The sequence below is a fragment of the Xenopus laevis genome, chromosome 4L (assembly GCF_017654675.1).
Source record: "Xenopus laevis strain J_2021 chromosome 4L, Xenopus_laevis_v10.1, whole genome shotgun sequence".
Taxonomy (NCBI): Eukaryota; Metazoa; Chordata; class Amphibia; order Anura; family Pipidae; genus Xenopus; species Xenopus laevis.
In genome coordinates, this window is record NC_054377.1 from 17270772 (window position 1) to 17292493 (window position 21722).

Below are 21722 nucleotides of genomic sequence, written 5' to 3' on the forward strand. Positions count from 1 at the left end.
CTTCTGTCAAAAGAAACACAGAATTTCTTTCCTTCTATTGTGTACTCATGGGCTTCTCTATCAGACTTCTTGTTTTCACCATAAACTTCCAGGGCTAGGGTTTGAGCATGCTCAGTTTGCTCTTCTCCCCCTCCCTCATCCCCTCCCTGTCTTAATCTGAGCCCAGAGCTATGAGTGAGCAGGGAGAGACTCAGGAAGAAAATGATGTCACACCAAGCTAATATGGCAGCTGCTATCCTAAACAAACAGAGAGCTTCTAGAGCTGTTTACTGCAGAATTCTGCAGAATAAATATAGTGTTATAGCTTGCAGTATTGTGGCTAATCTATTGGCATTGAACTGCTTCTGTAACTTTCCTTCTCCTTTAATGCTGCCACGAGCACCCGTTCCATGGCTGTGCAGCACACTTGGCTGCATTTGAAAGCAAGTCAGGGTTAGGGGGGAAATCGTAGATAGTGGTTATTGGCGGAATGAGTGAAACGTGCATCTGCAACAACCCCCCTTTCCCATCTGAGGACGTTCCCCTGTGAAATTTACATTGTGCAAAGAAAAAGTCCAGTGTTTAGAAACAACCACCCCGCTAAGCCTCGAGGGGGGGGGGGTTGGCATTGGGGAGGTTAATCTATAGCAGTGACACAGAATAGAGACAAACGAGTAACAGGAGCAGCTGAGGCATCACAAAAACAGCTGCTGGACAAATAAATAAGGAATTCCGGCACGGTACAAAATATAAAATGGCCTTGTCAAATCTTTGACTAATCCCTACCTTCCACTTGGCTTTAAATAAAAAAAGAAATAGCACTTATCAGCTATTTGCCCCCACATTGGCATGTCCCTGCCCTACCAGAAATAGCACACTAGACTACAAAGGATTCATAAGACAACATTAAGGCCCCATGCACACTACTATGTTCCCCGTGAGTGTCCTACAATTTTAACACAGAACCCGGTTGGTCAGACTAGTCAACTGTCATCTATTCAATACAACAGGACTGGAAAGTGTCAGCTCCTGGGGGAAGGGGGGGGGGTCTGTTTTATTAATGGACACTCTGCTCTTTTAATATTGTACACCACCCCAAACAAAACTTCCAACACAATGTAGGACAAGCCTCTTCATCCACATGGACAACAGTAGCCTCAGATGTGCAAAGAACTCCTGAGCTAAAGGAGGAAAAGAAGAAGACCCTGTGAAATGAAAGACATAAGGGATGGGGAAATAACTACAAGACACGTGGAAAATGTGGAGAAAAATTAAAGTGCAGAGCAAAAAGCAGTCAAAAGGAAGAAAAAATAAAGGGAGTGGCGGTTAAAGGCATGAAATGTTATTAAATAAGGCCAATGAAGGAAACCATGGGTGATGAGAAGGGCACGCTGAAGAACTGCAGCAAGCTAATGTAAGACTGGGGTGCCAGGGGTCCACTAGAAGACCTAGGCCTACTCTCCAAACTATTTTTCCTCACCTTCATTATTCATTGTAGATCCACTCATCTATTCCCCCCCTCCGTCTCACCCCTGTTCCTTCATACAGAAATGGAGCATGGTCATAGTATAGGCCAGTGATCCCCAACCAGTAGCTCGTGAGCAACATGTTGCTCTCCAGTGGCCTCAAAACTAATAATGCTGCTGGAAGGGAACAGTAGATGGCTCTCTAGATCTAGATTCCAGCTTTAGAGCAATACAACTTTTAAATTAACATGGCAACAATCTTCTAATACCCAATAAAGCCAGTGCTCCAAAAGAGCTGGCCAATCACTGGACTTTAAATACATTAGGGGTATCAAATACCAAGCCCTCAGCAGGCTGCCCTGGAACCAAAATACAAATACTGTATAACTCATTTTAAGCCACATGGTTACCCCTCCCCACTGCCATCACAAGCACAAACACTGGGTGCTACTCCATAAAACATGGCATACTTTGGCACTTTCTATAGGTGGCTGCTGCTTTTGTGGGAGAGCATCATGAGCAGTAGGGATGGCCAAATACTTGGGGTTATACTGACAATAATCCCTCACACGTGCTATAGATTCTACTATGGTTTTACAAGACCTTCATACTAAATATAGATGTGTGTACCTTCTATGAGTCTGTATGTGCGACCACCAAGAGTGCATGGGTGTGACAGGGTGGAATTGTTGTCACTTAAATAATTGTGGGAGCACATCTATACATTAGGGCTCATGTCTACAGGGAAGCCTTATCTTTCACTTTAAAAGCAGCACCCAACCAACATGGCAGAGAGAAAGGCATGCTTCAGTTGAGAGAATACTCATTCTGATTGGGGAAATCCAATCCATTTTGGCACACTCAGAGACATACCATCGACAGGCAGAGTTGTCATGTGCAGACTAGAGCAGGGAAGCAGTACCGCATGTTAGATTAGGGCCGGATTACATCAGGTGGGGTGGTAGGTTCTAACAGCTCAATTTATAAATGAAGATAATATGCAATAATGAATGCAGTTGAAAGCAAAAGGATATATATATATATGTGTATATATATATATATATATATATATATATATATATATATATATATATTCTGTACATTATTGGGCACAGCATTTTATATCTCAGCTGTTGAACGAAGTGCCTAAATTGCTTCCTATTCATCTAAACCGCAATTGCCTGGACCCACCACAGACCAGAGGCACCATCTGGGTCAAGGCATTTGCTATCAAGAGGAATGGAAACAAATTCCCGTCACCAAATCATTCAGGAGACAAACCTCCTGGCATGCTTGAGTGTGCCACTGCACTAGGCCCATGGTGATTTCCACTGTCACAATTGGTGTTGATCATGAATGCTTGTAGAAGTGACCATAATGCTGTGTGCCGTACCTCCTTATCTCATCCACTCTTCTTAAATTGGCCACCATAAGCCTTTAGCTGGGCCAGAGATAGATAAACTATGACATTCCTGCTGTTGCAGAGCTACAACTCCTCCATCATTCGAGTTTCTGGAGCACACCCAACAACCCCCTGCCAACTGATGGGAACAGTAAATCTGCAGTAGTCAGTACCAAAGGTTATCTCCACTCTAGAACCAAAAATAGGTGTAATTTTTTTTTTCTTTTATGGCTGCTGTTACAGATCTGTTGATTTTTCTCATGACTAACTGTATTATAGGCAAACATGCGGTACTGCTTCTAATACAGAGACAATACATACTGTTGATTTATGTATTCTGAGCAACAACACGTAACCCACACATAAGGAAGCATGCTGAGATTAGGAGATGTGGGGTGGATTTGAGAGACAAGGAGGTAAAGAAGGCAAAGGGTGAAAAGATGTACCCCTCAATCCACAGATGATAGGAGCATGGCCCTTCCTGAGGAAGGCGGTAGTCAAAATACTTCTCAGATCCCCCAGGGCATCACCAGCTGCACTACATTTCATAGATATTCAGGGGGGAAATGCTATGGCTAGATCAGAGTTTGCTAGCCTATTATATGGCAGAATCTATTTAGTGCAACATAGTCTCTTTCCTTAGTGTATTACCTTCATAAAGACTGTAGATTCCCTTTTGCTTTGCACACTAAGTAACCTATGGCAATAGCTTACTGTATTCTACAGTTCTTCCTATACTGGTAGTATGCAAGACTGCTGCTGTAAACGTATTCCCACACACTTCCTGGCAATTTTGGAGAGCATGGGTTACCATTGGCAATTCTCTTACTAAACTTGTTCTCCTAGAAAACCAAAAATTCTCTTTCCATCATTCATTGTGCATTTGACTAGAGAGCAGAAATAAACAACTCTTCTTTTTTGCCGTTACTGGCTCCTGTTGGTGTTGGAGTTCGGATGGGGTCTGGCGTCAGGCACTCCTGGCTACTCATATCTGTTGGTGTTAAGTCCATGAGTTCCCCAGAGGAGCTGAGGGGGAAGGAGGCAGAGACTGAAATGCCAGATGATGGATCTGCAGACCCTGCAAAGAGGCGAGGGGGCTTGGGCACCAGATTAGGTTCAAACTTTGCCCTAAGCAGGATTTCCTGGTCACTAACTGACTTAGGTATATCACGGTCTGTACCATCCGAAACCATCACGTGGTACAGATCCTGTAGAGAACCACTTTTGTTGTCCAGGTTAAAAAGGCTGTCTATAAATTCTGCAAACTCCAGCACCTGGGGACTAGGCACCTCATTCAAGCGCCCATTCTGCAGTGCCAATTCTTCTTTAGCGAGAGACCTGCTGGCCTCTTCTCCTGCTAAAGGCTCTTCATCCCACAGGGGTAGGTCACCTGGTGAAGATCTGCCACTGTTGTGAGCAACCTCAGTTGGCTGGCTCTCCTGCGAATGCTTTGAGAGGGCATCTGCTCCTAGAAGCTCTGTCCGTGAACTCAAAGAAGGGTTTTCCTCAGGGATCGTTGGGTCAATGAAGAAACAATGACTCTCGTCCCGCTCCAACACTGCTCGCAGGCTTGGCGACCCTCGTATACTGCGGAAACCAGAAGAGCGACGTGAGTCAAAGCTGTAAACAGACTCATTATCAGAGAGACTCTCCATCGTAGCGAGTGGCGCCTTGCGATCCTGGAGAGATACGGCCAGGCAATCTTTTGTGCTCATCAAAAGTAGCTCTACTGGGTCTTTGAAAATTGGGGACAGAAGTCGAGAATCATAGAAACCCTCCAGGCTGATGTCAGATTGCTTACTCCTGCAGATATAGGATGCAAGAGAAAGACAAATGCAATTACTGCAAAACAAATTATTGCATCAGATAAGCTTGGTAGAACAGCTATTCAAAAAGGAAAAGAGAGAGGGAGAAAATATGAAGCCCAAAACTGTAATTAGCAAATGCAGAGGCAAACTAATCAGGGTGAGCGACCTGCAAACTAGGGGCAAGGAGAAGTGGCAGTTGGGATAAAGATATAAGGAGCGCAACGAGATACGTACAGAGGATTATGCAGATGTGGACAGTTTTTCACAGTTCAGGTAACACAAAGCAGCCAATTGTATTTAAGTTAGATCTAGTCATGTTAACAGTGCTACAGACTGACTGGTTCTTTGATTACTAAACCTGTGGAAAATGTGTTCATGTTACTGCATAAACCAAATTAAATAAGCAAAATCCAAATGCTGAGGCGGAGGATGAATGTATATTTAGAGGGAAATCTGAGATAAGGATTTATGGATAGAAGGAGAAATATATGATAAAAACACTCACAGATGAATAAACTAAGGACCATATAAACAGGCCATGGATAAGCAAGATAAAAGTGACAGTGACAGCCTCCGTTACACATAGACAGATACCAGTTCAGACACAAGACAGATACCAGTTCAACTCGGAACCCTGAATAATGACGATAAGACAGACACAGTAAAATGGAGGAAAAATGAAAACATAAAATCAAGAAGGTATAAAAAGACCAACAGGGCTAATAGATATAATGTATGAGGGAACGTAGCAAAAAAAATGAGGTTAAATGAGGTTAAAGTCCCTGTCATCTTACTTGGTACTGCTGTTCCTCCTGTTTGCTCCAGGCATGATGGCAGGAATTACCTCCAGAATTGGAGGAGGTGGGTGGTGAGGTTGCTGTTGGAAAATTAGCTCAGGGTTCAGATCCACCTCTGTCGGACTCACCATCACCTTGGCAGCTGAGAGCAGCGCAGTTTTGCCCTTGTTGTAATTCTCTAGGACCTGGTAACAGAATTAAAAGTGTTGTGAGCTAAGGAACAAGGGGAGACTGCAGGTCAGCCCTAGTTTCATAGTCGTTTCCTATTTCTACAGTGTATCATAGAAAAAAGGGTAACAAAGAAAACAGTCCAGCTGACAGGCCAAAGATCCTAGCGTCTAGAGTTCCTTCCACTTGTTTGGGATCTTCCTTCCCCAATGAGAATGTAGAGAATCTAGTGTCTAGAACAGGAGAGCCCATAGTTTACTAATGCGAGATCTACTATTAGTGATATTGTTCCATTATAATCTACATCCATAAAAGCATTGTTAGCATTCTGTTCCATGAAAAATATTACTTAAATACAGATTAATAGGAAAATGTATATTGATATATTTAGCAAACAACTATTTCTTATGTTACCTTACCATAATAAATTTCTGAATAAATAGCATGATATAGGACGGAGATTTAGGGCTTGAGCATGCTCAGTTTGCTCCCCTCTCCCTTTTCCTCCCTGCCTGCTGTAATCTGAGCCCAGAGCTATGAGCGAGCAGGGTGAGCAGGAAGTGATGTCACACCAAGCTAATATGGCAGCAGCTATCGCAAACAAACAGAGAGAGCTTCTAGAGCTGTATGGAAAAGCATTCTGCAGAATAAATATTGTGTTATAGCTTGCCCTATTATGGCTAATCTATTGGCAATAAAACATGACTATGAAGATTTTCATTCATCCAGGTCATGGTATATCGAATATTGGCAATAAACTGTTTGGTAGCTTTCTTTCTCCTTTAAGGGCCTCAGGACAATCTCACCTTGTTCAGTCCTTCCATTACCACATGTGGGAGATGTTCATGCAGCATGGCTGGTGAGATTATAACCTCCTCAAATGCTTTATTATCACCCCAGATGGCAAAGTAGGTGGGTTCTTCCTGGTTCCAGAAACTGGAAGACAAAGAGAGGTAAACATAGTAAACAAAATAGCAATTTCAGTAATGCCAATTATACTTTTCCCTATAGTACTCACCAGCACTGCTCTTCTGGGTGGTTATGAACCACATGAATGATACGCCCCGGTGGGTAAAGAGGTGTGCTAGCTGAAAGTGCTATGGTCAGATCACTAGGGTGCGTCCATAGACGATTACTGGGTATGGTTATAGCCTCTGACTCATCCGGGAGTTCTGATTTAGGGATGCATTTCGTTCCGCCGAGTATGATGCGCCACTGCAAGAAAAACATTTGGGACGCACAGGATGATGACTTTTGCAACATGCACCAACATCTTCAAAGGGTTTAACATAAAAAGGTCTAATTCAAGATAACCGTACCTTAGGCTTATTGCTTCTCTGAAGAACATCAAGCAAGTGCCTGCGAAAACCTTCCAGCTGTGACAGGCCGATTCTGAAGGAAAAAAAAAGGAGAGGGTGACAGGGTGAAGATGAATGGGAAATGTAGCGCTTACAATAGAGTTTGAGTGGCTTACCTTGGAACTAGATCCTTTCCAAGCACCACAGATGTAACAAATTCCTTAGAATATTCCATAGCATCCTCACTACGACACAAATCAAAAAAAGGACAAAGGGATTAATGGGAAAGGAAACCAAGTTATTATAGTAGTGTACAAAGATCCTTAGGTGACACCGCTTTATATAGATAACATACCTAAGCAAGCCACCGGGTGGGGAATATGCAAAGCACTTCAGGGAAGGATACTGTGGGCGCATTAGAAAGGACAAGATGGCAGCAGTTCCGGCTCCAAGCGAATGGCCAACCACAATCAGTTCGTAGTGTTTGGTCCCACGTGCCTGACAATAAAGAAGAAGTGAAACACCAACATTTAGGACACACATGAACAGTGCTGCTGGGAAGGTTATGCCAATGTACTTTCATTTAAGCCCATGTCTTGATTTAAGAATCTGGATATTGTTTGGCCATGTTTTTTTTTTTTTTTTTTACTATCTGCAGACGGGACTTTGATCTCTACACTGATAACCAATGGGGATGATGGCACACATAATGTTTTATAAGTGATAGAAATCCTGGAATAAAACTCTGGCTGTTTTCTCCTGCCTAGAATATAAAGGGCTTTTCAAAAGCTCCAGCCAGCAAGTGTCAACAAAATACAATGACCTATTACTCGCGTTTCCCAGGAATACAAAATGATCTATGACAGTACTGTCCAACTTCTGTGGTACAGAGAGACGAAATTTTTCCGGCCTACATAGTGGAGGGTCAATAATGGATGCCAGTGTTGACCACTCCCTGTTTTTAAACCACACCCACTGTAAACCACACCGATGATACCACAAGATCATGTCCACATTAATTGTGGTAGCATATCAAAAAAACAAATGGTTGGTGCTCACTGCAGTGAAATCACTTATCACTCATATGTGAAAAAAGTTGTCATATAAAGACATACCCTTAAATCCATATGCCTCCTCTTTCCCTTGGATAACACAGCACCCCCAGCACATTATTAAACACCTTAGGGGCCCCTAACAATAATTTATTTTCAAATGCTAACAAACCCCAGAACAAATACCAGGCTTATGTTCCACAGGCAGAGTATGGCACACACAGGCAGAGCAGGGCAAACACAGGCAGAGCAGGGCACACACAGGCAGAGCAGGGCACACACAGGCAGAGCAGGGCACACACAGACAGAGCAGGGCACACACAGACAGAGCAGGGCACACACAGACAGAGCAGGGCACACACAGGCAGAGCAGGGCACACACAGGCAGAGCATTGGGCACACACAGGCAGAGCATTGGGCACACACAGGCAGAGCATTAGGCACACACAGGCAGGGCAGGACACATATACACAAGCCGAACACAGGCAGAGCAGGGCAGAACACAGGCAGAGCAGGGTACACACAAGCAGAGCAGGGCACACACAGGCAGAGCAGGGCACACACAGGCAGAGCAGGGCACACACAGAGAGCATAGGGCAGGCAGAACAGAGCAGGAGACAGGGAAACCCATCAGGACCACTCTAAGATGTACTACATACAGTGACAGTGCTGGTGCCCCCAGCATTTTGTATGAGGTGTGAACAGGTGAACAATGTGGGCAGTTTAAACCTTACACATGGTAAGCAAACACAGCAGGTAGGTGAGGGGGGGCACAGATGGAAACTACCAACCACTATAAAACGGGGTACATCGGAGTGGGGCTGTATTAGGAAAACCTGGAAAACCAGGAAGAGTTCACTGCACAAGCAGGGAAATAACAAAACTATATATTTGGAAGTAATGCAGCTGGCATTACTAAACATTCCCACAATACTCATTAATGCTCCTTTTGTAAGATTTCACACATACCAGGTCACGACCAAATGCTTGGGAAAGAACCATCTCTTGCTCCAGCTTCTTCTTAATGTACTCAGCAGACAGAACCATTCCCTGAAGATGAGAAATGAATATAGGAAATGTTTATGCAGTTTTAATGCTCTTTGTTTCTCCCCCCCATCCCTGTTTAAATTGGTCTGCGTCTGCCAATAATTCTGCCAGACAGGTATGGTAGTACCAAGGGGGGCATACAGACTTCCACACTTGCCTTGGATGCTGGAGCGCCTTAGCAAGGCTCTAACATTATTAATGGTTCAAATCACTGAAGCTTTCTATATACAGCCCCTATTGCATTCACACACATCAGGGACAATTTGATGGGAAATTAAGTATTTAGCATATTAAGCAGAACCACAACTTTAAAGGTTTAGCTTTGTGGTCTCACCTTGTGCCCCAACCAGGTGCCATGATGCCCTTCCACAGGCAGCCGCTCTGCGTCTCCTGTCAGATCTGTCAAGGCATCCTAAGAGTAGGAAGTAGTTAGATTAAAACAGTGTTTGCCTCCAAAGAGCTTCTGTAAAAGTCACTGTCGAGGGAGTGGGGCTTATTCCCTACCTTTGGAGAGAGTGTCCCACGAATGCTAATTACCACTTTCTTCTTATCGTGATCAACTGCAACGAAGAATGGTGTTTCATAAACCTATAAAAGAAAGAAAGCTTGACTTTAGAAATAATATATACACACCTCAATAAGAGTATCATGCTTATATCTGTACACTAAAGGAATCTGAGTTGAGCTGAAAGTAAATATTTGCAGTGGGGGTAACACTTCCCCTTTAATCACAACCACCCAATCACAAACATACATTCTGAACATGCATATGACCACATCAAATACAACTCTGACCCAAACAATTAATAAAAAGACACTCTTCTTCCTCATCTATACTTTCATGATTGCTTTCACATGTTTAAGATATATTAAAGGGGTGGTTCACCTTTAAGGTAACTTTTATTATGTTATAGAAAGACCAATTCTTTTTTATTCTTTTCAATAGGTTTTCATTGTTTATTTTTTCTAGTTTTCTAGTTATTTGTCTTTTTCTTCTGATTCTTTGCAGCGTCACTGAAATCCTTCTAAAAAACAAATGCTCTGTAAGGCTACATATGTACTGTTATCGTTACTTTTTATTACTGATCCTTCTATTCAGACTCTCTTCTATTCATTTTCCAGTCTCTTATTCAAATCAATGCATGGTTGCTAGAGTAGAGTGCTTAAAATGCAAATTAAAGAGCTGCTGAATTAAAAGCTAAATAACTAAAAAAACCTTCAATAATTAAAAATGAAAATAAATTGACAAATTATCTCAGAATATCACTCTCTTTATTATACTAAAAGTTATCTTGACAGTGAACAACCCCTTTAAAGGGAAAGTAAAGTCTAAAATAGAATAAGGCTAGAAATGCTGTATTTTGTTTATTAAACATAAACATAAACTTACTGCACCACAAGCCTAATCAAACAAATGCTTTCAAAGTTGGCCACAGGGGGTCACCATCTTGTCACTTTGTTAAACATCTTTGCAAGACCAAGAAATGCTCAGTGTTGTCTGGGCTGCTTAGGGATCATCATAAATGATCAAAACAGGGAAACAAAGAAAGCTGCTTGAGTTCTTTATGGCTGGGAAGTAAGGTGGGGGCTCCCCCTGCTGTTCATAAGTATGATTGTTTCCCTGCAGAGCAGTTAGGGACCGTCTGACAATTCCTATCCACAGCAGTAAATGAAGGAAGAATTTCACTGCATACAGTCAGCTTTTTATAAAAATGGTGCACATTTTTTAATTAAAGTATAATAGAGATAGGTTTCTTTTTCATTAAAGAAAGTAAAAATGGGATTTTATTTTTTTGCCTTTACATGCCCTTTAAGGGAGTGTTACAGACTGTTGAACAGCTATCAACAGAGATCTGGGCGCACCGGGAACATTTCCAGAAACTAACACTAGGGGGAGCAACAACATTGGATGTTGTAATATGAAGACAAATAGCTCGAAAGGTGGTGGTGGTATGGGAGAAATGGGTTAAATACAAGAAGATGGAGAAAAGAATAAATATGGAAGAGGGGCAAGATAAGTGGACAGTAAGAAAATATAAGGATATAAGAGAAAAGAGATGGGTACAGCAAAGGGGTCATGGTAAGCTTGGATGGAAAAGAGAAGAAAACAGGAATGACTACCTTTGTTCAACAAATAGATGCTGGTTCAACAAATAGATCACTACTGCTAGCACAAATTTCAATCTATGGGGTAAAAATTCATGCAGAGTAGGGGCCCAGGCACATATCACCAAATGACTCATTTCCCAGAGACTCCACAGATTTCTCTCAAGAGTTTAACCACCATTTATAAGTGGAAAGTTAGGAGGAGATCAGAGCTGGAAGAAGTATGGATACTGACCGCATCGTGACATGACGTATACACAATGTCCACCATGTTCATGTTCTCGTCTAAAAAGTGGCGTTTTATGGCAATCGCATTGCAGCCGCAGCAGTTATCCTCCTCAATTGTGACCCCGGGAGCAAAGCGTGGCCTTGCAGAGCAAAGGCAGCAGCAACTGCTAAAAAGACAAAATCAGGTTGAGTGAGTGACCAGGGACAGAGAATGAACTGACAGGGGTGATAATACTGAGCAATGCAATTTAAACTGAGGACATAGCGGATGTTGTTGGTGAAGGACTAAGTATTCATCAGAACCCATAAATGATGGATTGGTGCACCCATAAAAAATTTACTAAAGTGATCTGCAAGACAGATAAAAATGGAAGACAGTGGGGCTCATTTATCAACACTGGGCAAATTTGCCCATGGGCAGTAACCCATAGCAACCAATCAGTGCTTGGCTTGTTTCCAGCAGCTGCAGGTAGAACAATGAATGCAACAATCCGATTGGTTGCTATGGGTGACTGCCCATGGGCAAATTTGCCCAGTGTTGATAAATGACCCCCAGTATGTTAGCCTTTAGGCAGAAAGTACTCACGAGCATGCCCCTGCCATCCGACAGATGCCACAGGTTGGGTTCCTGATGAGGTACATAGGCCAACCATATGCTGCCAGCGCAAAGAGCATGTAGTAACAGACCTCCTTGTACCGCTGCATCTCTTGCTGAGGGGTAAAGACCAGGAATTAAAAAGTGGCTTGGAATGACATAGGGTGACATAGGGGTATATTTATTTTAGAGTGAAGTTAAAGACCATCACAGTCCTCTAGAGTGAAATTCTGACACTCTCCATTCATTTCTATGGTATTTTTAAATGAGTATTTATCAATGGGTGAAAGTTCACCCTTTGATAAATATGCCTTTCAAAATCCCATAGAAATGAATGAAGAGTGGCGGAATTTCACTCGAGGACTGTGGCCATCTCCAACTTCGCTCTTTGATAAATATACCCCATAGAGGTTGGTAAGGAAATACAATGTGGAGGAAACGGGGGAATGAAGAACTAGTTGCGAGACTCACTGCATTTTTCAGGTCTAGGTATTTTGTTTTCCTCGTGACGGGCATTCCAGATAGAAAAGCCAATATATCATTGTTTGCCTGAAATCAGGAAAAAAAAACAAGCATTCATCGGCAGAAAAATTTGAGTTAAAAATTCCCTATACCCAAAGTTTCTCCCCTGACTTCCAGGGCTTTAATCCCTCCATGAACAGACCTCATCGAGAACAGCGTTGCGCTTTGCCCTTTGACGCTGGCGCAATAGAACCAGTCCAGCAATGATGTCTGATGGAACAATGTCAAGGTCTCTGAAAAACTCTGCAAACAGGTAGGCAATCTCCGAGTATGCATCCTGGAAAGAGATGGAAAAATTGGGTTAGGGTCTGAGTAATGGCCCATGCAGATATTTGCTATTACCTGGTTCCTGACCTACTTCCCTGGCTTCTGTAATGCTCTAGATTAGATATGCTCACCAACCCAACACCCCTCAATTAATGAAAGGGTATAGCCCTGCAGCACTGAGATCCTCTGCTGCTATGCCGGTTAATCACCCTTTAAGCTGAACCAGCTTTCCAAGCTCATGCCATTTAGTTTCTGCATGACTTTGGCATGGTGAGGTGCAGGGTACCAGTATGTCAGCTGCAGGATCTGAATAAGGAGGGAAGCACCAGCAGTCTTGAGGTGCGGGAGCTGCTATATTTCAAATATGCTTAAATCAAGCAGTCTGCCTTGCAATTCTATTTCATAAATCAATGTCTAATCTGCAACGGACATTGTAAAGGCCTATGGAACTAGCAGCACAGAGCTACTAGAAGCAGCTACTCGTCATGGCTACAAAATAGACAATAATGACTAAGATAACAGGGGTTATTAACTAAAATCTGAATTTATCTAATATTTTATAAAAAAAACAAAACAAAAAAAAACAAAAACAAAAAAAATCACGAACAAACTCCCATGCTCGATATGATCTTATTTACTAATATAATAACCCAAATTAATCGGATTACGGAAATACTCTATAAACTCTAGCGAAAACCCGGATCGCTCAAATGTTTATGTTCTTCCCCCCGAATTAATCTATTTTTTTCGAGTTCTTGCCCGAAAACCCCCAAAAAGTCGGATTTCAGGGCTAAACCTAACACAGAGCACCAAAATACCTACCATAGACAATACTGATAATTGCCTCTGCTAAAACACACATAGTATCTTAGCCTAGACATTATCACTGTCTACTTTATAGCTGTGACAAGTAGCTGCTACTGGTAGCTCTGTGTGTCTTCACCCTAAGGGCAGGGGCACACAGGGAGATTTAGTCGCCTGGCGACTCTTTTGCGGGGCGACAATCTCCCCAAACTGCCTTCCCCCTGCTATAATGAGAAAACGCCAGCGCAATGGCACTCGAGGCGCTTTGATTTCCTAAGTCACCCAAAGTTGCCTCACGAGGAAACTTCGCCAAATTTGGCAATCGAAGCGCTGCGAGTGTATTGGCGCACGGTCGATTTTTCATTTTAGCAGGGGGAAGGCAGTTCAGGGAGATTGTTGTCCCGAAGAAGAGTCGCCAGGTGATTCAATCTCCCCGAATCTGACCGTGTGCCCCTGCCCTTAGAGTCAAACTATTAAAGGAACTGTAATACCAAAAAATTAAAGTGTATTAAAGTAATGAAAATAACTGTTGCATTGCACTGGTAAAACTGATCGGTTTGCTTCAGAAATACTACTATAGTTCATATAAACAAGCTGCTTGTGTAGCAATGGCGGAAATTAAAAAAAGAAGGCTATATGTCACAAGTTAAATAGTGGATTACAGATAACACCATTATGTTCTACAGATCTTATCTGCTGTGTAACCTGAGGCTTTTCTCCTTTGAATGGCTGCCCCCATTGCTACACAGCAGCTTATTTATATAAACAATAGTTGTGTTTCTGGGAAGCAAACACACCAGTTTTACCAGTGCCGGGCAACACTGCATTATATTCTTCGCCCTGAAGAAGAGGCGATTAGTTGCCAGGCGACTAAATCTTCCCGAATCTGCCTGTGTGCTTAAACCCTAAAACAACAAGTTTTGATTTTACTGTTCCTTTAAACTGGATTAAGCATCATCCAGACATCCTGTTCCAGTTTGCCAATGCTAACCCCCGTATTGATCAGCTTTTTGTCTCCAAGAAACATGCTTTCATGACTTACAGACTGCGAGTCTTTAGTGCGAGTGCAACACAGAAACACCTTTAGGCGGCGCGTCCAGCTGCTGGCTTGGCCTTCTTCTAGTCGGTGCCTAGAAAGATTGGGCAGAGATAAGGGAATATGCTGTTACAATTAAAGACAAAAAAAATGCAACAAAAAATTTAAAATAAAATTTAACTGCAGAAAATTACTGGAAAAAGATGGAGAGAAGACAAGCACAGAGCCACACTCACCGCAGGTTGTACGTACGCAGGTTTCTCTGCCTCCTTTTTGTTGCCCTCAGCTTCACGAATGTTCTTCCAGTTGGATCGAATACACAGAGGACTGTGATACAGACACTGAGTATGACCACCCAGTTACACACCACCATCCCTGGGGAGTTGGAAGAAAAATATATAATGCTTTTCACAGCACACAAACTGAATGCAGGCATTTGAGTGTATGTATATAAATATATCAACAGTATATATAGCAACAAGCTGGAGCTAGGATTAATAGTGGCCTTGCATCTAGCAGGTACTGTGCTCATTAAAACCTAAGGAGTGAGTGAGAATTGATGGTACTTTGAAACGAAATCTGGGTTAAATTCACATGATAATATATTGGCTCTGAAACATATTTTCCTTATTTGAAAGAATTCAGAACAGCATGACACAAGGTTCAACAGATAAATGTTCCCTCAATACTAAAAGCAGCCTGGTACCTTGCTAATCTTTCTGGTGCAGTGCCTAAATAATGGCCTGGATAATAATATAATAATATCATATTACTGGTTTTAAAGGGGTTGTTCATCTTTAAATTAACTTGTAGTATGATGTAGAGAGTGATATTCTGAGACAATTTCCAATTGGTTTTCATTTTTTATTATTTGTGGTTTCTGAGTTATTTAGATTTTTATTCAGCAGCTCTCCAGTTGGCGGTTTCAGCAATCTGGTTGCTAGGGTCTCTAAATTACCTTAGAAACCATGCATTGGTCTGTATAAGAGATTGGAATATGAATAGGAGAGGCCTGAATAGAAAGGTGAGTAATAAAAAGTAGCATCAACAATACATTTGTAGCCTTATAGAGCATTTGTTTTTCAGATGGGGCCAGTGACCCCCCCCCATTTGAAAGCTGGAAAGAGTCAGAAGAAGAAGGCAAACCATTAAAGTATAAAAAATAATCAATGAAGACTAATTGAAACGTTACTTAGAATTGGCCATTCTATAACATACTAAAAGTTAGCTTAAAAGTGGCCCTCCCCTTTAAAGGGGTTTGTCACCTTTGAGTTAACTAGTATGATGTAGAGAGTGATATTCTGAGACAATTTGTAATTGGTTTTCATTTTTTATTATGTGTTTTTTGAGTTATTTAGCTTTTTATTTAGCAGCTCTCCAGTTTGTGATTTCAGCAAACCTATCAACCATGCACTGATTTGAATAGGAGACTGGACAATGAATAGGGGAGGGCCTGGATAGAAAGTGGAGAAATAAAAAGTAGTAATAACAAAAAAATTGTAGCCTTACAGAGCACTAATTGTCAGTGACCCCCATATGAAATATAGAAATATTAAGAAGAATAAGGCAAATAATTTAAAAACTACAGAATATAAATAATGAAGATCAACTGTAAAGTTGGTAAGAATTGACCATTCTATAAAATACTTAAAGTTAACTTAAAGGTGAACCACCCCTTTAATTAGAAGAAAAAAGTCATGCTATGGATTAGATAGATGGACTTTGGCCCACTGGTATCACTATACAGGAAACTTCAATGTTATGACCCAAGAAATGCTGAGCTAATTTTGCACTGGTTGCTCATACAGGGGAAGGTTAAAGTCTATCAGACGCAAGAATTCTCTGTTCACTTACCCAGTGTGACATTTTTGGCAGTGACATCACTGCAGGACGTGTAATACTGAGCAAGCCAGACAATGCCAACGATTGCATAGATAAACTCAATCAGTAGGATCGCTAAAATACAAAAGAGGATTATAAAACCTTATCTACCACAGTGAAACCTCGATTTAAGTACCCTGATTTTAAGTTTTCCCGCATTTTACACTTTTTATTTGTGAAGTAGCTAGAACTGTTGTACATTATGTTTTGTGCTTCTGTACCTGCCCAAGGCAACCACAGCCCTTTAGCAGTAAAGATCTGTGTCTCCAAAGATGCCCCAGTAGCTCCCCATCTTTTCTGTTGATTCACTGCACATGCTTCATGGTGACCGACTCAAAATATACAATACGCATAGAATATAAATGTCACAGAATAAGGCTGATTTGTAATTAATACAGATAATTGCAACACGGCAGCACAGAAACCAGTGCAGTTAGCATCAGAATTTAATAATCAGCCCTGTAACATCAGCTTATACTACAGGCCAACCTCATTTTCTCCTGGATAATTTGTGACGACCCCTAAGCTTAGCTTCTCAACAGCTGCTCAGAGCCCACTGAGCATGTGAGTGTCTCAGACACTTTCCAAGATGGTGACCCCCTGTGACAAGTTTGAAATCCTGGATCATTGCTGCTATTGACAAGCTGAAACTTCAGGCTGATGCAATAAGTGCAGTATATAAAACATGGCATTTTTAGCCATATTCATTTTTAGGGTTTAGTTCTCCTAACCCTTGTTATTAACACAGTAAATATTGTATCTCAAAGTAAAAAACAGACTCCTGTGCTTATACCCTTTCAGTACTTGAAGAAAAAAAGTTACTTTAACCCATTTCCCTGGATAATTTTTTCCTGGCCCCCCGAAAAACGTAAAATGGGGGTTCTACTGTATAACTGCTCATAACAACATAGAAGCTCCATCCTTATACACACCCAGCCGCACGTAGAGCACATACTGCATGGAGTCTCGAGGCTCGGTGTATAGGATGCCCCCTCTCATGCTCAGCCAGATGATGGCCACTTCTGCAATCATACAGCTCAGCAGGATGCCCAGGTAGCCCCGGCCATGATCTACCAAGTTGAGGGAGCATGTCTCGTGTGGGTTATACGTCAGTCCAAAGAGAACCACAGACAGGATAACAAACCTACAAAGAGAGGATCAAGTTATTCTGGTTTTAGTGAAGACGGACAAATGTCCAAGGCAAACACAAGTGCAAATCTTTGCTTACCAGGTACTGTGCAGCACAAAGAGGAAGATTCCGGGCAGCACCAAATCATCGCTACCCACAGACCAGCGCCGGCGGAAAACCACAATTCCTGGCATGGCGAGCAGCGATCACCACGTCACCGCGGCCTGCCATTACTGTCTGGAAAAATAAAGATGCAGGAGTCAGTTCAGTTATCCAATAACAATATATAATAATTTACTAAAGGTATTATTTATTAAAAAAATGTCAGCCCTTGTAAAAACAATTGATATTAAAAGCAACATTTGCTCCAGGTTGTTACTTTTTTAAACAATGTTGCAAAAGTCTTAGTTTCCCAGCAAAGACAGGTCGGTTATTCACCTGCCTTGTCTTACATTGTCTCAACAGTCTGAGCCATCAGTGAAGAGAATAGAAAGGGACAAACACTGCTTTCAATAGCAATACAAAGACAACTTAAAGGGATTTGTTCACCTTTGAGTTAACTTTTAGTATGATGTAGAGAGGGATATTCTGAGACAATTTGCAATTGGTTTCCATTTTTTATTATTTGTGGTTTTTGAGGTATTCAGAAGCTCTCCATTTTGCAGTTTCAGCAATGTGGTTGCTAGGGTTCAAATTACCCTAGCAACCAGGCGCTGCTTTTAATAAGAGACTAGAATATTAATAGGAGAGGCCTGAATAGTAAGATGAGTAATACAAATTAGATATAACAATACATTTGTAGCCTTACAGAGCATTTGCTTTTTAGAAGGGGTCAGCGACGCCCATTTGAAAGCTGCAAAGAGTCAGAAGAAAAAGACAAACGGTTATTAAACTATAAAAAAATAAATAATCAAAACCAATTGAAGAGTTGCTTAGAATTGGCCATTCTATAACATTTTAAAAGTTACCTTAAAGGTGAACCATCCCTTTAAAAACCATAATAACATTGTAGTGAATGTATATCACAAAATTGCTTAGAATTATGTTTTCTTTTCTTAGGCCAAAAATTTGTTTTTGGGTTGAAATTCCCTTTAAGGTATAGCCAAGCCATGATAACATTGTTCTATTTTAGCAGTAGAACAAGTGGCAGATATTTTTGATCCATGCAAGGATATTCAGAGCCAAGGCAGTTTACTGGTATGTGCCCCTTTAAAGAGATATGAAATGGAACCTGAGCTTGGGCTGGTTTGTGCAGATGGAAAAGTAATGGCACTCCTGTCTCCCACGTCCTTCTACTTCACTTGTGGTCTCAACGAACAATTAGCATTGCAATAGAATTCCTTAATAGCTTTTATATCCCACTGTGGTTATAGAGCAGCTCTGAGATTTGTCTCGCTTTACTGCAAACCTCCGACTGCTTGTGAAAATAACAATACTAAGTCCCCATGCAAGGACTTCTTTGTGTACAGTAAGTTATACATTTCTGCAGTGTAACCCAAAAAAATGGTAAATCAACCCATTACAATACAGGTTAAAAAGGGTGAAACTGCATGCGCATATTCAAATTTGAGAATTTTTTTAAAAAAAAAAGAAATCTCTGCTTTCTGTTGCCTGGGGCTTTAAAGGAGTGGTTTACCTTTTTTAGTGTGTTACAGAATGGGCAATTCAAAGCAACTTTTTTATTGGTATTCGTTATTTTTTTTTTTTTATAGTTTTTTAATTATTTGCCATCTTCCTCTGACTCTTTCCAGATTTCTAATGGGGATCACTGACCCCATCTAATAGCCTTTAGTCATAGCCCTGTATGAGCAACTAGTGCAAAATTATTTCAGCATTTCTTGGGTGATACCATTGAAGTTTCCTGTATTGTGATACCAGTGCCTCTGGGCTGAAGTCCATATATTTAATCCATAGCATGCCATTTCTTATAATTAAAGGGGTGGTTCACCTTTTAGTTAACTTTAAGTATGTTATAGAATGGCCAATTCTATGAAAGTTTTCAACTGGTCTTCATTATTTATAGTTTTTTCATTATTTGCCTTCTTTATACTTTTTCCGGCTTTCGAATGAGGGTCACTGACCCTATCTAAAAAATAAATGCTCTGTAAAGCTACACATTTATTGTTATTGATTGAACCTCTTTCTAGTCAGGTCCTCTTCTATTCATATTCCAATCTCTTCAAATCAATGCATAGTTGCTAGGGTAATTTGGAACCTAGCAACCAGACTGCTGGATTGCAAACTGGAGAGCAGCTGCATTCAAATGGGGGTCACTGACCCCATCTAAAAACAAATGCTCACAGATGTATTGTCAGTGTCTTCTCCAGTCTCATATTCAAATCAATGCATAGCTGCTAGGGTAATTTAGATCCTAGCAACCAAACTGCTGAAACTGGAGAGCTGCTAAATAACTCAAAAACCACAAATAAAAAATTAAAAGCAATTGCAAGTTCCTATAACAAAAGAAAGTAATTGAAGCAAAGAGCAGGTGCATTTATGTAGCGGCTCATGTGCAGCAGCAGGGTGGGTCTGGGTTGGTTCATGATGATTTATAGTCTTTACATTTTAAGTATTAAAAGGCCAATGGAAAATGTTTTGAATAGAAAGGGGTGTGCCCTCCCAGAGTCGTTAAGATCTAGTAAATGCCAGCTAATTATAGCTCTCAGTCTCAAAGGCTTTCTGCTGGTTCTGGATCCAGATTAAGGTATTTAACCCAGAAACAGAACTAAACCTAAGGTGTCCGTACCGTGCAATTAAAACGTCAATGGACAACATACAGTTGTCAAATTGTAATTTCTCTATGCACTCTTTGCACATGTCTACTCTTCAGCTCTGCCATTGCTGTGTTGTGTTACAGTGGGTGATACAGATTCTTTTAAAAGGATACGGTTATGGGGAAAAAAAAAATATTTTCCAAAACACATCAGTAGATGTTTAGTGCTACTCCAGCAGAATTCTGCACTGAAATCCATTTCTCAAAAGAGCAAATAGAATTTTGAATTCTGAAATGGAGCTAGACATATTGTCAATTTCCCAGCTGCCCCCAGTCACTCTTCACTGCTGCACTGCAAGTTGGAGTGATATCACCCACCCAGCAGCCTAACAACAGAACAATGGGAAGGTAACCATATAGCAGCTCCCTAACACAAGATAACAGCTGCCTGGTAGATCTAAGAACAACACTCAACAGTAAAATCCAGGTCCCACTGGGACACATTCAGTTACATTGAGTAGGAGAAACAACAGCCTACCAGAAAGCAGTTCCATCCTAGGGGCTTATTACTTAAGCAGCGCAAATTTGCCATCGACTGTTTTGCCCACTTCGCTAGGCATAAATTCGTCAGGATAACGCTAATTCTCTAAAATGCAAAGTTGCGTCCAGGGGGGCGAACGCTGACAAAGTTGGGCTAGCGTTGGCTAATTTGCATATGGCGGGAAGTGTAGGTTACATGGATGTATATGTTGCAGCAAATACATTACATTACACAAGCCCAGGGAACCTTAATAAAATAAAGTTGTTATATTGCCCTACACATGAGCCCAATGTACGGTCTTTTGCAGGCTTTCACTCAGAAAAAAGGAAAAGACGCCAAAAAATTTAGGAAGTCCTATCCACTCCATTGCACTTCGCCTGGTCTGAGGTGGCGAAAGCAAGTCTGGCTCAGTAAAATCCACATCTTACTGAATTTGCAGAGTTACGTCCGGTCTCCAGAGCGAAAATTCGCCTGGTGTTCCAGTGCAAAGTAATGCTAGCGTATATCTCCTTCGCTAGCGAAGTGACGCCTACGCCCATTAGGGAATTAGCGTAGTTACGAAATGACATCACGCTGGGGAATTTTCGCTAGCGTTAGTCACTTCACCCTTTAGGGAATCTTCCTCTTAATGTGCTGGCTCTTTCTGAAAGCACATGACCTGGCAAAATGACCTTGTTGGTTGCTGAACTTGTTGGTTCAGGAATGACATTTTATATTTTAGAATGAATTATTTGCAGTGTAAACAGTGTAATTTACAAATAAAAACGACATCACAAAAATCATGACAGAATCCCTTTAAGGTTCAGCAACCTTTATGTGCTTTACCAAAGCACTAAGCAGATTTGCTCCAGTGCTATTATCCATGGCAACCAGACATTTTTTT

General features: G+C 41.3%; 1 protein-coding gene across 3 annotated transcripts in view; it reads right to left on the minus strand.

Moving 5' to 3' along the window:
* Positions 1-1066: 1066 nt before the first annotated feature.
* dagla.L (diacylglycerol lipase, alpha L homeolog) overlaps positions 1067-21722 on the minus strand; it is a 30953-nt gene continuing 10297 nt past the window's right edge. For 2 of the 3 annotated variants that reach the window (XM_018257493.2, XM_041589934.1), the window contains exons 2-20: positions 17685-17822; positions 17389-17600; positions 16430-16531; positions 14812-14950; positions 14582-14669; positions 12611-12745; positions 12418-12495; positions 11938-12062; positions 11359-11518; positions 9522-9605; positions 9352-9429; positions 8940-9020; positions 7274-7416; positions 7095-7163; positions 6940-7012; positions 6639-6835; positions 6427-6556; positions 5450-5637; positions 1067-4650 (exon numbers count right to left, since the gene is read on the minus strand). In XM_018257493.2, coding sequence (XP_018112982.1) covers positions 3735-4650; positions 5450-5637; positions 6427-6556; positions 6639-6835; positions 6940-7012; positions 7095-7163; positions 7274-7416; positions 8940-9020; positions 9352-9429; positions 9522-9605; positions 11359-11518; positions 11938-12062; positions 12418-12495; positions 12611-12745; positions 14582-14669; positions 14812-14950; positions 16430-16531; positions 17389-17600; positions 17685-17779 — 3093 coding nt within the window. In that variant the 5' untranslated portion in view covers positions 17780-17822 and the 3' untranslated portion in view covers positions 1067-3734. The remainder of the gene's footprint in view (positions 4651-5449; positions 5638-6426; positions 6557-6638; positions 6836-6939; positions 7013-7094; positions 7164-7273; positions 7417-8939; positions 9021-9351; positions 9430-9521; positions 9606-11358; positions 11519-11937; positions 12063-12417; positions 12496-12610; positions 12746-14581; positions 14670-14811; positions 14951-16429; positions 16532-17388; positions 17601-17684; positions 17823-21722) is intronic. The other variant, XM_018257494.2, reaches the window with a different exon arrangement.